This window comes from Patella vulgata, chromosome 9, assembly GCF_932274485.2.
Source record: "Patella vulgata chromosome 9, xgPatVulg1.2, whole genome shotgun sequence".
Classification (NCBI taxonomy): domain Eukaryota; kingdom Metazoa; phylum Mollusca; class Gastropoda; family Patellidae; genus Patella; species Patella vulgata.
Genome location: NC_065887.2, coordinates 29097628 through 29116570, shown reverse-complemented (window position 1 = coordinate 29116570; position 18943 = coordinate 29097628). Strand labels below are relative to the sequence as shown.

General features: G+C 34.2%; 1 protein-coding gene across 1 annotated transcript in view; it reads left to right on the top strand.

Moving 5' to 3' along the window:
- Positions 1–1340: 1340 nt before the first annotated feature.
- Positions 1341–18943, top strand: part of LOC126807788 (voltage-dependent L-type calcium channel subunit beta-1) — a 34611-nt gene continuing 17008 nt past the window's right edge. The window contains exons 1-2 of the mRNA XM_050532616.2: positions 1341–1601; positions 7377–7457. Coding sequence (XP_050388573.1) covers positions 1539–1601; positions 7377–7457 — 144 coding nt within the window. The 5' untranslated portion in view covers positions 1341–1538. The remainder of the gene's footprint in view (positions 1602–7376; positions 7458–18943) is intronic.

Sequence of the window (18943 nt, the reverse complement as noted above, 5' to 3'; positions counted from 1 at the left end):
GGGTTGGGGTTAGCGCTAGCCCTGTTTACATCTCGTGACCTTTGACCACACTGGCAGTTGGCCTTATCAAATAGACCTAATCGGTTTAACGGAGTACTTTTTGCACCAATCGGCTAATATAGGGCAATACGCGTTTTTTAAAAAAAAAAAAATTAAATACACCTTTTGACGCCCCACCCCACCACCAACCATAAAACAGACATTAAAGGTGATTTTTAAAAGTCAGTCTCTTACAAACCTGGGCCCTTATTCACGAAAACTTAAACTAAGATACAATCGAAATTTTAAGAAATACTGCAATTCGATTGGCTGACCAGTAAAATCAATTTGCATATATCCAATGAAGTTGCAGTATTTCTTAAAATTTCGGTTGTAACTTAGTTTAAGTTTTCGTGAATAAGGGCCCAGATTTTATAGACCGTGTTTGTCTTGAATGATGTGTTTTTATTTTCAAGCAGTATATGTGTAGTTGTTTGTTTGTGTCTGTCTTGTAGTCTTTGGGACTTATTATTAACATTGATTAAAACTGCACATGAAAAAAAAAAAAAAATCCCCCCCCCCCCCGCCAAAAAAAAATAAATAAATAGGCAATGTTATATAGTTTGACATAATATTAGCGGTTGAAGCTCTGCCCGGTCGAATTCATCAACATCGCTTCATCCAAATACATCATAATCCTGCTTCCATTTTCCCCCTCCCATATTCATACTATATATTACGTTACAAATATTCGCACATTTTAGGTATAATTTTGTATCGATGAACTGATTAGTATAAATCATTACTACGTATATCCATAATAATAATAATATTACTTTTCAAAGCGAAATAGGGAAATTGTTGACTGCATGAATTTTTAAGCCAAAAATATATTTTCATCCGCTATTCAATGTGACGATAATTATTAAACGTTTTCTCTAGCATCAAATTTATAAAGGACTTTCAAAACTTTTCTTTTCTTTCATGATTATTAGTCTATTTTATTAATCATGTCATACGCTTCTTATAATAATAGTCTCGATCTCGCTTTACGGTATAGTGAGTTGCAGTCTGGATAAACACGACTACATCACATCGTGTATCGAAAATTCTTCAGCACTATACACGATTTTGTGTATATTAATGCGGTCGCCATTTCAATTTATAAATCGAAGGGAAAGACGGATATTAGTTGAATATTTTAATAATTTACGGATCAAATCGTTTTCCTCTTTGCATGTCTATCGAAGCAGATGTTTATAAAATTTTGCATAAAGCGATATGTAACCAAAACGATTAGTTACAAAGCGGACCAATGTTAGTGCCAAATCATAATTAGTTCCTTTCGAGCCCCGTATGGAAGTCAACATTATCTTGACATCTTCTAGTGAGAAAAACTGCTGGTGTGGTAGATTCAGAAAAGAAGACGGATTTTACCCAGGACAAGATTGGTTTAATATCAGTAGACCACAAGATTATTCTTCTATGGTGTTTATAATGGTCTAGACTTCGTTAAATATTCATATGGCGTCGAATTCAGCAAATACGACCAACTCAAAATGGCGGGACCGAATGCTCAATTTAGAGACTTCATAGAGAAAGACATGCCGCCAGTTTCGCAAGTACGCAGTTTTTCTGCTAATTATTTTTATCCCAATATAAAGTTAAAACCTTTCTATACATTTGTTTATGCAAATTCCTGTCATAGACCGTGTTTGACACAGTTTAATGGACTAGGTTCCACAGGCATCCACGTCCTAATTTAGTAATTGGAAATTGTCATGGCACTAGACCTAGGCTACATATTAGTACATGTAGTTCTGTCGTCACTTCTTAGTTCAGCTTATTTCTTCAGATTCTTGTAATTTGAAGAAAACTTTGACAGTATTGTCTGACTCTGTCAACCATTATCACTATCAAAGAAGGTGCTACTACGTGATTTTAATGCAAATGTCTGTGTAGTGAAGCACAAGCTTGACCACAAAAACGAAATTATGTAATCTATTTAGTTTGCATTATGTTTTACACTAGGTATATAGATAGATTCCCTCCACTTCTCACATTTGCACAAAACTAATGATAGCTTAGAGAAAATTAGAATGCACAGTGTAAACTTACAAATTCTGAAATTTTCTCTGTAAATTAATCTTATTTAATGTTAATGGAGGAGGGCACACTGATCCGCAGTGAATATTCGCTTGGCCGCTACAATCACTGATAAGGATGACATCGATGCGACTTAATGACTACAAAATATTAACTTTTTTCTTTCGACAAATTAAATTCTGAAACATTTTTTTTTAGTATTAGAAAAATAAATAAAGGTGTTTGAAGTATAACTTGATAAAAAATATTCCATATTTAGCGTAAATAGGTACAGAAAATAGTACGCGGAGGCGTAAAATGGGTAAAACGATATAATTCTGCCCGTACCAGTTCATATTACTACGTTCGATGTTAACAACGCACGTGTGACCATTCAATTTGCATTTTTTTGTTTGTTTACTCTGAATTCTTTCAGAAGTACATTTTTTACTGCCTAATCTGATTGACCTGCTCGTGTTTGTTTTAAAACGAACAAAAACAAGCCACAGAAGTAATCTTTTTTGGCGTTATCGATGCCATCTTGCTTTGTTGGTAAACATTGTGATGTGACGTCACCCTTAGAACTACAGCGGTCTGACCTTTTAAAGGTCAGTCATCTTGGACAGAGATAAAAGACGGATGTCGAATTAGGTCTGTAAAACAGATTGGGAGGAGGGTAGTTAACTTATTGTTATTCCTACTACCGGTACTAGATTTTGCCTAAGTGGTCTTCTAAATCCTGCCTTCATTTCTGTGTTAAGATTGTTCTTGCTTCTATCTTGTAAAAAAAAGTTTTTGCATTTTTAATTTCTTATTTTGTACCATACTGTAAAGAGCCACAATGGCAAAACTATTATCATAATCATAATGTGATTTTCCATTTAATGATATAATGTTGATACCATTGTACATGTACATGCAGCCTCCACTTTGTCATGATCAAGAAAGTAAATATCAAAAGAAGCTCTGGTCAGGTGTAAAAAGTTTCACACTTTTTTCAAATTTTGCTGCATAGATAATATACCTCATCTCTATACCCATCAAAATTAATTTATATAGTTCTACCTTGCAGAGCCTTCATAAGGCACAAAGCATTGTTTGAGCAAGAAGTATCACATTTTTGTTTACGTTTGATTATTGTTACTTATTCAATTTTCCCCACTGACCTAGCTGTGAACGACGATTAAGCATTATTATAATCCTACCTGACACAGGTGCAAATCATCTCTTAAAGTAGCTAAGTCTCTAACTCAATATCATCCAAATTCTTCGACATTGGAAACACAAATTATTTGTCAATTTAAATCAACATTGATGTGACCTTACTGGGAAAAGATGGGCTTCTGATATCCAATAATTAAGACAAAATAAACATTTTACCATGCATTTCAGCGTCATTTGTAACAAGGGACTTGAAAAACAAGGCTAGGCATGTTTCACAAGTCATGTAAAAACGGTGACAGCATATTCTTATCTGGAGGGCATGGTCAATAAATACTATCGGTGTAGACTTGAATAACCAGACGCTAGAGATTGCCATTTGATTGAGACTTCTGGCATATTTCGCCGAACATAACTGATTAGAAATTACAGTAAAAACAGAAACGATTGAATGTAAATCAATTTATATACAATCATATTACATTATGATATGCGTTACGACCCATTTGTGACAATTTCTAGGTCCCAAATATTAGCGATTTAGCTCACTTAAATTGAAGCGGTTACCAGGAAGACATGCATTGATTACTGTTAGCACCTGTATGTCTTTTGTTGGTGCATAGCCTATGATGTACATGTACATATACATGTATTAATATTGCATACATGTAGTATAACTAGTAACCACAAATGAATTGCCAAAGGCGTTGAAAAAAAGAACTCCACTGCTTCAAGTGCTTGATTAATTTCACCAATAATATTTGTTATTTTGTGAAAACTGTGTTGCTAAATTGGACTGGTTATGTTTAATTTGTCAACTTATCTTATTTTTAAGGCCTTACATGTATTGATAAACAAAATGAGTTTGCAAGATGAAACTAAAAGGCTCCAATAGTAGCTTAATAAAAGCAAACACATCAGATCTCAACATTTTTAGGAAAGCTCTAATAGCTAACAGTATTCTGCCTGCTGGTAACTCTTGTCTGGTCAAAGTTTCCCTCATAGTACACTGCATGCTGCTTGTCTTTACTACCCCGGATGGTGCAGAAAAGTACATGTAGGATGTTAAACTCCATTTCATTTCAAAATTCAAAGGCAGGTCAATCTGCTTGCAAGTAATTCAACTAATTGTGAGGGAATTATGTTTTTGTGATACCACAGTCACCATATTTCTGAAGCAGTGGCCTGAGAAATCCCTGTCTAGCCATTGTTGCACTTAAGACGAAAAATTAGGGTTTTGACAGAAAGTGTCTTATTTTTATTGTCCAATCAAATCTCACCTGAGTACATGTACCATTGCTGGAAGTCGTTGTTTTATTCAGTTTGTTGAAACTAAATATGTAGCATGGCAGTCTTGTCTCTTTAACCTGGTGTCTTCCTATAAACTTCGGATACATTAATAAATGTTGAAAATATTGTCAGTCTGCTGTGTTGTACAACAGATGATAAAAAGATTGTACATGTACATGTGGTGATTGATTACCCGATGTTTACATTTGCAGCTACTTTGTATAGCCTTGTTTGTCACACATTTAGTTTTTCTGCAATATAGATGGTGATGTAATGTAGACATGATTGTCATTATACACTTTAACGTTAACATATTTAGAGCTCTGGTTAATCCCAATATATTTGTTATGCTGTGTAATGGATTGGTTGTTAACCTGACTGTTAACCAGTCATAATATGGTACAGGAATCATCGATCAGTCCAGCAGCGTTTGAGTGGGATTAGGTCTAATCAAACGAGACACCGCAAGGAGTACAGACTTGATGGCACCCAATAACCCACTAGTTTGATTTTAAAAAGAACATTACGACCGCACCTTTGAATAACTTCTTGTTTGTACATAACGTATGAACCTCACTGGAAAGGGTCTTTAAATTTGCTGCACTTGGGTTCAGTGGTCGAATTGAACATGCTTTAGATGGGAAGATCTGCTATTGAGTGAAGTGGCATGGTTTTGATTTCCAGCTTGTACATGTACATTTGTATGTAACAAGGAGTAGGTAGATCACCTGTCCATCCTCATGGTTTTTCTCCTGGCTCCGAGTTCACAAAGCATTTTCAGACTTAAGTTAAGAATTTACTCAACTTTCAATCCCTGTTTATGAGAAATACATGTATCTTTGACCCAGAAATACAAAACTTTGCACATAGTTTCTTATTGATGTATTTGATACATTAAAACAACAAAAGTTTTATAAAGGGCCATATTTTAGTTAACATAAAGCGAACAATTTTGAGTAAATTCTTAACTAAAGTCTGAGAATGTTTTGTGAAACCGGGGCCCGGTTGATTAAGAAGAATATTGTGTAAGGAATTAAATAGGCTTTTGAGTTAGCAAAGTTTGTCAGAAGTGAGATGTAAGCAAATCTCAAAGGATGATTTCTGCTCATATACAGTCCAGTCTGGAAAAAAGACAATCTGACCAAATTAGTTCAGTGTCATGAGATAACTAGTACATTTTTATTGTATGTATGCTAATTGCAATGGAAGCATTCATCTCCTTGAGGAAACTGTATTTTCTAATGTTTAAAAATAGTTAGTAAATTCTCAGCGATAAATAAGCTGGTATTATGTCACATTATTATTTGTACAGGCCCCACCTGATTCGTTAATTACAGCACTTGTTTCTGTATGCTGCTGGTCTTGTGATACAGTAGTGATTGAAAAAGATAAAATATTTTCCTTGGCAACAGCTTTCAGTTAGCAATGGTGGCTCTTCAATCAATGGCATGATTTTGACCAAATCCGTACAACAAAACCATTGTTGAAATGGTAAAGTGAGAACTAAACAAAGTATTTCTAAGAACTGTAGACCGTCTAGAAAATGGCTACAAATGAATATAATTAGTATCTACAACAAATTTGTTAGTGGTTTCCAGGTAATTCAGTGATGAAAAAAGTTGCTCTTAAAGGCCTGTTGCCACGTTTGCTCTTAAAGGCCGGTTTCTCTGTATTTTTGCTGAAATATCAAATTTCTAACGGCTTAATAAACGCTAAATATATACTCAGAGTCAGATTGATTGTTATTTAACCTAATCAAAATATCAATGCTACAGTAGATAACCTTGCTTCTTGAATTCAGTCGGATTTAACTACATTGTATGCCCATCAGGTTTCTCCGCTACCAATAAAAGATGGCAGATTCTTGTTGCATAATTTAACATAACTTTGTAAATATTGAAAGATACCTTCCTGTGAACAAACTGCATGATTTGATGATATATTTGGACTAAAAACATATTCAAAGTAATTAATCTATCAAAAACTTGCTTCAAATCCCTCTCAAAACAATGTCATTGTATTAGCGAGGAAATACTCCCAGCTATAAAAAATCTATTAATTGAAGTCAATGACTGCAAAGTCGGAGGAGAATTCATTTCATTGCATATAAAAGACGACGTTGTCTTTTTTAATCGCTATCCATTTATTATAAATATCCAAGCCTAAGTAAATTTTCGGGTTGTCCCCTGCCCATGTCTTTTTCCATGGTTTTTATCTCAAAAACTGTTGTACGTTTAAGTCTCTCACTTTTTCAACGTCTTCTTACCATCAAGTTTATCAACATATACATGTACTTCAGACGCTCCCTAACGGCACGAGGTCACACAATCTATGCGTGACACCTTTGACGTCATTAGAGCAGACAGCTCTTAATGCCAATTAGTGACACCCTCTCATTTTTATACGCCCACATTGAAAAGTCGTTGTACATTGTCGTTGCCCAAATTAATATCCGATTTGACTTTAGACTTACACACAGCGTTTAGGGTCATGAGATGAGGAAGTCTATTGATTTTCAGCAATTTCGAATAATTACTACCAGAGTTATGGCCCTTGAACACTATGAAAAAATCTTGTGGACGCTCTAGAGGCTACAGTTATTGACATGCATGTAGACATACTTACACATGTGTTCGTGCAGGTTATACACTCACTGGACAAACCATAGTACATGTAGATACATGTATAAGTTTAAGCTTACTTTTTAAGTTTTAAAATTTTAAAGAAATAATCTTCCACGTGGCTATTTATTTATCAGGATCTTGAAGATGAGAAAATCAAATTGGTGTTGTCTAAGTGCCTTATTGTCTTATTATTATTACAATATTTTATATTGCTACTTAATCTTATTATTATTGTAGGGTAAAGGTGGAAAAAGAAAGGGCAAGTTTAAAAGATCTGATGGCAGTTTCTCTGACAGTTCAAACAGCGTTATCAGACAGGCTAGTTTTAAACTTATCTATCTTCTCAACATGATCTTCTTTACATTGTACATCTAGTACAGTAGGGTTACAATTATACAAGTACTTAACCCCAGCATTTGGTTAACCAGATACATGTACTTGTAATTATGACCCCATATTGATAATGTAGTTTCTAATTCTGACCAAAAAACAAAAGCTTATTGAATTTTTTCCTCCTTTCATTCATCGACATCCATCAAGTTGTGACATCTGCTCAGATACACTGTGCATGTGTTTGGAAGTTCGACTGAGATACATATTGAACTACATGTATGGTAGTGTTGTCTGTCAGTCCTTTCATTATCTTAAAAACTATACAATTACAACATTGCAGAATAGCTTTTAAATAGGTCAGTGTTGTTACATGTACCTTATGGTGTCAAATATAAAAGTTTATTTATTGTAATCGAGAATGTATGCCTTACTTTATTATTATACAAGATCGCAAATATTTTTTTTATGGTAGTAATGAAAATGAAAAAAAGATGTAAAATACATGTATCACAAATACATTTATAATTTTCCCTACAGCTAAAATCGTAAGCCAAGCGAAATAAATATTTTGTCATTTTAATTTCAAAATATATTGCCTTTTGAATTTCTGAGAAACCAAATTCTGGCTTGTTTGTTTGAAATCAACAAGCAAACTTCTGCTTCAAGTGCGTCCTTAAAATGGAATTATATCCCTGATGATTAGTATTAATTACACATACATAATTTAGGGCCTAATGTACATGGTAGGTGAAATGAAATGAAATGGGGTTTAATGTCCTACTCCTACTGTTCTGCTCTGACTGGCCTAATGAAGACGGGTACACGCCATACAGTAGGCTACGAGGGAAATTTTGCCAGGACAGCAGCACTACGGCCTAGTCTTATTTTAAATTCTAAATGTAAATAGTTCTTTTACGTGCAAGTCAATGTATACACACAACCTGTTGCCAACTGTCCTGCACCACTGACAAAGGGGAGCCATGCCAGAACATCCCAGGCCCCGGCCCACATCGGGATCGAACACGGGACCTCCAAGTTAGCGAACCAATAAATAAAGTGCTTGTTGAAGGTTAAAACAGTAATTTAGAATTCATGGAAGAATAAGTCTGAGCTACTGGCTGCTGACCTGGAAAATTTGGCCTGTCACATTCCGCATTATGTATAATATATTGTCATATTTTGTGCTTAATCCCTACCATGTCCATTTAAAATTGTTTAGAACCAGAAACTAATCCCCTAGTGCTACTCATCTTATTGTTCGTCTTGGGGGTGACACAGGTGACACTCTTGAATACGAGTGTACATGTAAGTCTCTGCCAAATCATGTATGATCAACAAAGCATAAGATCAATACTACATGTACATATGTACATGTAGTATTGGGGTAAATTGATATTGAATCTTTGCTAGAGAATTTCCTGAGTTTATTGCCCCTGTGATTGTTGATAAACATAATTAATCGATTATTCTCCGATCTTCACGAGTAGTTAGTTTTGGGGTATAAAGTACAGGATCCTTTCACAGCATAAATGGCGAAACCTTTATGAATGAAGAGCGGATGTTGAAGCTGTTGGTGGGCTGGCAAACTACTATTATTATTAAAGGAGCTGACCCAGATTTTGAATGGTCACTAGTGCATTCCAGTAACCAAATAAATGTTACCTTAATTTAGTCTGAAATTGCTAAACCCTTACTCTACCAATAGTCGTTCCGATGTCATTGGTCCTCGAATCTTTATCTGAATGGCTGTGGATCTTTAAAGGCCAATTGAATCTCACCAGCCACCAGTCTATGGCAGCTTTGTGTGTGGAACTGTAGTAAAAAGAACTTTATTATCAACTAAGACAAAAGCTACATGTAATTTATTCATAAAATCTTGCTATGTCATTCACAATGAAATTTGATCATTGGCATATTGAAATACACACCTGAATAAGTTGATAAGGCCATACTGACTGTTGAGTATCAGTCAGGTGAAATTCCAAATTTTTCAGCAAATGGATAACAAGACTTAAAGTGAAACTGGGCTGTTATTAGCTGAAGGTGACTTCTACAAAAAATAGAAGCTGACCAGTATGGCCTGTGACAAAAAGACTGATAATTCATTTATGAAATACAATGTTCTGTTTAGTTCGAATTAGGCATTGCTATAGCTGAAAATCATTTATACTGTACATAAAAATCACTTGCAACATCTCTTCTGATTTTCTAAAATTAGCGATGAGTGACCTTCTTTTAGAAGAGGGAACCAAATCGAATGGGTTTTTTTTTTTGGCGTCATTTAAACTCAAAATAACTGTCAAAAAGCTGTGAAAAAAAAGAATTTTATGGAAAAAGTTAAAAATATTGACCTACAATGTCAATAACCATGTTGTTTAGAATTTTAAATAAGTAGAAAGGCAACCCCTTTAACCAGAGAAGATAGACGAACTCCTGGTAGATTATAAACTAATTTATTGTAAACGTTTCGGACAAAAAGTGTCCTTCCTCAGTAATGTTTAGAATTTATGGGAGGGTTATTGTTCATTAGATATTGCTTAAATTTTCCATTAGAGCTAGCTCTACATTTAAAATGATGTTTCAGTAAGCATAGATCTAGATAAAAATGATGTTTCAGTAAGCAGAATAACCATATCAGATTATATTAACATACATGTGGATCTAGATGAAAATGATGATGGAAGATGATGTGGCTCAGTGGGTAGGAAGTGTGGGGTTCAATTGTTGGCTGAGAAAGTTCCCCAGGAGTTTATAGCATGGTTTTCCCTTGTTACTAAATAATGTCAGCGATGCAGGACAGATGACCTAGCAAGAAATATTATCTAGTCATTTGGATGGTTTGGAAAACCAAGATCTATCTTACATGTTTAAGATGTTAAATAAATAAAACGGAAGTGTCTGATAATATTTTGAACTTGAACTTGTACCAAAGATTTTGGGGGGCAACATTTTTTTTTTTTTAAAGTAATTTTCTTGTGATCAGGTGTGACATTCAGCAGACATTTACGAGCCTCATGGAGCACATTCAGTGGTGCTGGATGTCATTACACCACAAGGCAGAAGTTATTACAATGTCGCTATTGGCTACAAGTTAATTACCTTTTGAATATTTTTCATTTACAAAATTAAGAATCTCCTTGACACAACTATTACATGTACATGTACAGTAATTTGCTTCTCAAATGGCACAAAATCTCGGCACAAAATCTCATTTTAATATAGACAGACATTTTTTTTGCTGTCTTGCTGATATGTAACAACTGGGTATTTCTGTGAATAAACGTGTCATTACAAATTGATTGGTTGCTCTAGTTGTCGTCGTTATGACTAAGTAATTATTTGCATTGTTCAGTATGCTATTTAATTGCCCTTGATTCAGATTATTATATTGTATTATTCACACCATTGTTAGTGTGTGCCATCTGGCAATTCTTAACACAAATTCTCTAAAATGAAGTCGGAGAATATATTAGGGTGGGGCACTGGGGAAAAGTTGTCACTGGTGATACCAGAAGAGAAATAAAACTTTAAAATGGCCATTAGGTTGGTTGAGGATAAAGATCTATTAGTTTCATTCCAAATTTAACATCATTGAATGTGAAAGAATTAATTATGTAACGGTATCATTAAATACCATGCTTCAGAAATCTGACAAAAATTAAATTTGATCGGATTGTCCTGAAAAATAAAATGGTTGTTTTTAAAGTATTTATATGATGATAATGTACTGGATACAGTGGTCAGTGATGCAGAACGAAAAGCTGAGGTCCTGAATAAACATTGACTTGCTAGTAAAGAACTTTTGACAGATGGAATTCGAAATAAGAGTGGGCCCTAGTGCCACTGTCCGGGCAAAATTTCACCTATAAAAAAAACTACTTGCCGGTCTTCATTAGCCCAGTCAGAACAGAATAGTAGGATGTTAAACATCATTTCATTTTTCTGTCTACATGTTTTTGGACACTCCTGAGGATAAAGTTATCATCCATTTGATTTTGACTTGAAATTTATACACAGTGATTATTTTTATGAGACAAAAAATCTTGTAGTAAGAGTCTGAAGTTACCTTTCCATATTAATTTAAAGATTCACAGTTTTATGTTCATGAGACATGGTCGCCATTGAAAAATCTTGTAAACATTCTAGAGCCTAACCCAAAATTATCTTCCCATTAATTTAAATATTCATGTTTATGTTTATGAGATGTGGTCGACATTCAAAATCCTGTAGTCACTCTTAGAGTCTAAAGTTATCATCTGATTAACTTGAAATTTATGTTCATGAGACAAGGTCGCCTTTGAAATATTTTGTAAATGCTCACATTGCCAATGCCTACACAAATAAATAAAATTGGAACAACCTTTGTGGACTGTTCAGTTGACTTAGCTACTGTGTGCGTGCGTTTCATTTCCTGGAAGCTTATCTTTAAAGAAATAAGTTAATCTTTTAGACTGATACCGAGGGGAATCTTTTGCTGGTCATTTGAAAATTTTCTTCTTCGACTTACAATATTAATTTTGAAAACCTGGTTTGAAAATTACGACGACAAATTGTATGAGTTCCATAGTCTTCTGTTATCATAATCCTGTAGGTCATTTATGTTTGATCAAAAATATCATTATGGTGTTTGGTCTGTGAAATCATTCTTATAATATAAATGACCTGATCAACATGTCTGCAAGGCATGTACTTGTAAATTGTCTGTAAATGTGATGGATTGTCGGAAAATTCTGACTGTGCTGCTGTATATTCTTTTATTTATCTTAATCATTTTTAGGTCATTTATCTTGGATGAAAATATATCATTATGGTTTGTCCCGTGAAATTGTTCATACATGTATATAAATGACCTCAAGACATGCTATACAGCCCAATCATTAGAAATGCATTTGTCAGGGTGATTGCTGTTCAATTGTATTGTCACGGTCACAGATACAAAAGCTTGAGGAATGCTGTATGTTAGTCTTTAATAGTATCGTTAATTGTCTGTATATTAACTACATCAATAATGAAATATGGTCGGTGAGCCTGACAATATAACGAATGTGTACCGCAATAGTGGCTTGTAGTGGTTTCCTGGGCTTCGACTATTACATTGAGTTGAGATATTGATCCAATGTCTGCTTTTCAACTAACTCCTGTATTCTGATTAGATTCCAGTCCTTCCCTCAACCTGAGGTCCTCGAGTATTATGGGATGCATTCCACCATTATGTATTCAGACAGACAGACATTGTATTTGTAATAAGTGAGGAAATTTATCAGCCCCAAAAAGTCTGAGAGTTGATTTTATTGAGAGATCAGTGATATTTGTTTGTGGTCTCGGTGTTGACTATGTAGGGAGGTATTTTGTCCATGGTCACTATAGCACCAAAAGCAAGCCATGAATTTGGAATGGGCAAGGTTGCAGCGTGGAGGGCAGAGTGTCAACGCCACACCACTATAATGCACGATGCAGAGCAAAGGAATATGGGTAGACTGCGGAAAATTGTGTCAGGGCTAAGTGACATAGATTCTTTAGTGGTAAAGACTATTTTCTATATCTATTTTTTTTTTCCAAGAATTGATGTATAAGATGATGGAGCTTTATCTGAATTTCATCTTGTTTTGTATAATTAATTATTAAACAAGTCTTGCTTCACTCCACAGATCAGTATCTAAACTCGCACAATTGTCATGACAACCATAGACCTCATGACTTACATGTAGCATGATATTATGCATGGCTTATAAATTGCATTGGCCAAGTTATGACAATAAATTGCAATAAAAAAGGGAGGGGAGAAAAGAACTATTACTGTTACTATATGTACATGTAAGAATTTTTTTTAAATACACCTACGATACGTAAATTTTGGTGTTAAATTGCGAGTACATGTATATCTATCTTCTCCACATTCTCCAAGTGGCCAAACTAACCTATTGATTTTAATAAATATCTTCTGATGAGAATTGTAATAAATGGTGTATGACAGTGTGATGGATACCTGTCTTCTAAAGAGGGGCTTATGTTGACATTACAACTGAGAGCAACTGGTGTTTCGGCAATGGCTTCAACTGAAAATGGGTTGAACTTGAAGGCTACATGTACTAGTTCCAGTTGGTTCACACCAGTTGTTGATGTTTGTCTTTCTGCCGGCTGTCTAGTCCTTCGGATAAGATGAAAAACTGAGGTCCCGTGTATACATTGGAATGCATGTAAAAGATACCATGGCAGTTGGAATTCGATATACATGTAAGAGTAGGTGATAGTGCTGCTTCCCGGGCAAAATTTCCCTCATAGCACACTGTATGGCGTATGCCCGTCTTCATTAGCCCAGTATAGGAGCAGAACAGTAGGACGTTAAACCCCATTTCATTTCATTTCGACTTTCTGCAAAACTTTCTCCAACTCGTTGCCGATGTTCAACTTCCAGCAACTAGTTGCTGGAGACATGCGTGCTCTTACTGACTTCATGTGATCATGAAAACAACATCATGTGATCAGAGAAGTATGTCAGGTGACTATGTAAATAGGTCAAGTGGAAACCGACCAAGGCATCAACTTATCCAAGTGTTGATGATGTTGACGATAATGTAATAATACATGTACATGTAGATTTGTGGTAAGACAGACCTTGCTTTTGGGATACATCTTCTAAAGCGATAATGGGATAAACAGTCGCGAGTTAAAGATACATTCCAATGAAAGTATTTATAGGGTAGTTTTCCAATAAAAGTATGGCATATTTGGTATGGAAATTAGAGATCAAACTTGTTATAATGATTCTGGATTCCCTGAAAAACAACCGGGGGCACCCACGGTACAAAAATAAGGTGTCTCATTGGTTAACGCAAGGAGTGCTTCTTATTTTTATGTGTTGATCTTATGGCTAATGGTTGTGAGAACATTGAGAGACTTGAGACGTCCAGTAGACTCTACGATTAAACGTCAGAAAAAGAAGTTGGCAGAGGATAATTTAAGAATTTACTTAGGCTTCTATATTTATGATAAATGGACAGCAACAAACGACCATTTGAAGCTGAAAATGGATTCTCCCTCAGTCAAGTCATGTGACAAACAAGGCTTCTTGAATGAAATAGATTCTTGGGGCATGGGGTAGTTTTCTTTGGATTAAAATGTCTTGACAGGGATTTGAAGCAAACTGATGATAAATTAGTTTGAGTACATGATTACATGCGTGTTTTTAGTCTAAATATCATAAAATCACACAGTTTGTACATGTAATCGCTATCAGTTCTGGGACAACATAAGCGCCTTTCGAGTTCAGTTGCTCTTAGTTGCCCCCAATTTATGATTTGATCTACACAAGCACACTTAAACTAGTTGAAAGCAGTTCCTCCCAGTTGAAAAGTTGACTTATGCGTGTGTAAGTCCCACTTTAGATAACATTTATAATTCTTACCTTTGTTTTAAAATTTTTATAAGCATCGTCTCGTTTTATTTTAACCTTTATTATTCTATATTTATTTCCTTGTTTTATGGTAGTTATTGCTTAAGAATAAGATGTTTTATTGTTATACAGTACACAGTTTTTGTATGAAAAATATATTGGTGAATATTGTAAAGATATTTTTATTAGATTAACTAAACATACATTATGCAAGAGCTAAATCTGCCTATTGCAGACCTGAAATGTTATCTAAATTATTAATTAGACATTAATTAACTTATCCAGACCATAATCAACTCTTCGCTAGCCTGCGATATTTAACAGATTGGAATACATTTTTTGAAAAATAATTAAACGTAAAAGTGGATAAACAAGACTTTGTTTTTTATCGTACCGACTTTAGTAATTGTGATCGAGGCTAATCTAACATTCAAAAGCAAATATCTTGGTGCTATTTGACTGAAATTTTCTATGTACATTATCAGTTTTTTAACTATTATAGTTATAGCGTGAACTGTCAACTCTTTATCTAATCTCCCATAATTCCCCTGTAATCTATTGTACTTGTCTTGTTACCAAATCAGAATAATTAGAGATCATTCTAAAACTCTAAACAAGACTTGAAACACAGCAACTCCTATAATTTTGATGTAGCAATATCTCAATAACTAAATACTTTTTAAAGGTAAAAAGCTCTGAGACTGGGTTATCATGTGAAATGTAAAAATAAAACTAGATATATTACAGATACTCCAGAGAAAACCTATTTAAGTTTAACAATTAAAGATAATTATTATTTACTTGTACCTGGTATATTAAATTACATATGTAGTTGAACATATTTACTATTTGTGATCGATGAGAACTTACTGACTGGCCTGTAGAAGCAATTTTATGCGAACATTTGCCAGTTTTAATCAGACAGAGTGATAATTTTTTTACTTATTCCTATTAGAGAATAATTAATATCAGTAGTCTTCCTAGTATAAAAATTCATAATTTATTGTCTGCTACCACTGGTTTTTGGAAATGAGTGACGTGTTATTCCAAAGGGACCAGTTATCTGTTGTTACTGAGTCAGTTTATTGATTTGTGAGACTTGATTATTTTTCTGATCATGAACAATATAGTCTGTACGTCATCATATATACATGTATATACCGGTACATGTACATGTATAAAGCCATGAATGTTTGGACACAGTTCTCAATAATGCCGTTTCTGAGCTATTGATAGATTTTTTTCCCTTGTTAGAGATCATTATGATTTTACTTCCTGTTTCATTGCCATTATAACTAAGGTATTCATGAGCTCTTTGTTTGGGATGAAATTCTAAGAATTAATTCAATTTTATGGTTTTGTTTGTTTTCCAGGATGGATGTCTTTCTATAAATATACATGTATATCACAAACTTTTTGTAGATTTAAGTCGAATGTAAAATCCCACTTCCTTTTTTAATAATTGATTTTGTAGAGCTATGTTGCAACTGCATTCTTATGCCAAGTGATTGATGTGTTCTGGTTTCAATAACATGTATATGCGACATTTGTAACAAGGAGAAGAGTTTCAGCCTGGTATCATAGGTTTACTCCGGGATCTCTTTATCCGAAAAGGACAAAAGGACAAAATCATTGTTTTTTTGATTGGTATTAAAAATGCTATTGTATTATTTTACTGATAGATCTAAATGACTACAATCTGGGTATTGTCATGACGCGTGGAGTGGGCGGGGCAACAGACGCTATCGTTTGATTGTCAGTTGTTTGCATAACTTGGAGTAAACTGGAATTGTTGTTTCTCTTTTACCGGTAGTCTGGATTTAAGTTGTGAGTAACTGATCATGATATATTATTTCTACAGGTATTATTTAATTTGTTTATCATCAAAACCGATTCATTTATCACAGACAATTACTCACGCATTTAACACGATGTAATAGACGGCCATGTTTGTTGTGTTGCGGGACTTGAATGACAATTTCACTACCGTACGAGCAACAGAATTACAGCTGAAAGTTATGCAATAATGCAATTGCGTGTTATAATTAATATAAACAAATGTAACAAAAGCAATTTATTTCATAAAGAAATATAATTATATAAAGCTTGATACGGCTAAATATCGGTAATTATTATAACTGTAAACAATAGAGTTTGACCTAGTTACTGGAGATCGCAGGTGGATTTGAGTCACATATGCTATGGCACGAGTTTCACACGCGCTGGGAAAGGGTGCGCCTAAACCACGCATATTTTTTTTTTCCTGAAACACCTCTGCCAAAGTCGCCCTGCGCCTTATCTACGCATGCGCCTTATACACCGAAAAATACGGTAGTTTATCTTGAGTGGATGTTAAACATAAATATTTTATGAAGATCCTTGGAACTAAAAAATGTCCGACTGGCATAGTTATACAAACTTTAAAAAGAAAAAGAAGTAATTTTACCCTGGCCATAGCCACCACTCTGGGAAAAACCAAAACAATCGGAGATCAAAAAATATCCATGACTAAATGTAACCCTATTTCGCTTTTTTTTTTATTTTTAATTTGAATTTGCTTGTAATCATGAATTGGTATTTTAGAACCAGTCCTTATGTTGAGTTATCATCAATCTGTCTCCATTCAACAAGATTGTAATCATTGAAATATTTTTGTTTGTTTAAATGTTATGACTTGATTGGGGTTTCATTAATATTTTATTTATAGTGTTAACCTTTGCCATAAATATTATGATTCAATAAATTGTTTATAAGCCTGACATTAATTTTAGTTTGTATAATCTCCCAAGTTTTATGATGAGTACTTGTTACAAAATTCACTGCTTTCTTAAAGGGCAACGAGAAGTGCACAGCAATCTTACATTAGTTGGAATGTTCCAGACTCGATTCCAGAAGATTACCGTACTTACAACATGGTTCCATTAGTCAGGGACAGAAAAGGGTGCATTGACTGGTTGAATTTCACAAAGAGTACCCCAAGAACATAAATATTTATAACAATTGTATTTATTGACATATTGATGATTGTAAAGATTGTTTTGTTAAATTCTATGTGAATGAATAAAACCAAAAGTATGCAAATTCTATAATGTGACAAAAGAACAAGTTGTGCGAATAGAAAATATTGCGGTTGTGCTGTAGCAGCTCTTCATCTCTGATATTTTTTTCATTATTTAGTGCCATATTATTAAAAGTCCTGGTACTGGATATCGTTGATAGATGACATAAAACTTGTTTGGAAATGATCATTGAAACAGTTGGAGAGATTCAGTAATTGTCCGTTTTAGAGCCCTTGCCTCCAATTTTCGAGTGACCTGATAGACGTGACTATTTGCTACTGATTATTTGGAGAAAACAACAAGGAAAACTACTATCACAGGAAGTTTTCACTTCGCACAAGACAGGTGTATCCAGACACAAGATCATGTCTACATGTACACGTAGAAGCTCCTCTCTCACTCTACCAGGGAACTGAACCGTCTTATTTCTTTAAAAAGTTCATCACAGTCAGCAGTACATATGTCGGCCTGTTTCCAGAAGAAAATAAACCACTGGAAATCTTGATTATTAACCAACATGTAGAGTATTCTCTCTTTTTTTTAAATAATGTACTAACCTACATCTTGACTTTCATAAAATTACAGTTCAATTGCCCTATATTGTAAACTGAATTTGTTTCTAGTAGGGTATTAGAATTGATTTAAAGTAGACTTTATTTTCTTGGTGTATGCCAGCCATCGTCCTTTACTAAGTGAAATTATTTTCTAGCTAATTTATTGTCTTTTAAATAGTGAAGAAGGAATTGTTGTAAATATACATGTGTTAGTTGTACGAACGTTGATTATTTGATAGAAGAATGTCTGTTGTAATTTCTACTGTATAGAGAATTGTGTCAATGTTTAACCTTGTTATTGATCTGTAGTTTTCATGCTCCTCATTAACTCACACGCTTGACTATATACATTAGCATTTATCATAGGCCATTGAATATCTTATAGCACACTCCAACTTAAAACATGAATATGTTTTCCTTCTATAGACTGCACATCAGGGCTTTTAGTAAAGAATTGTATCAGTC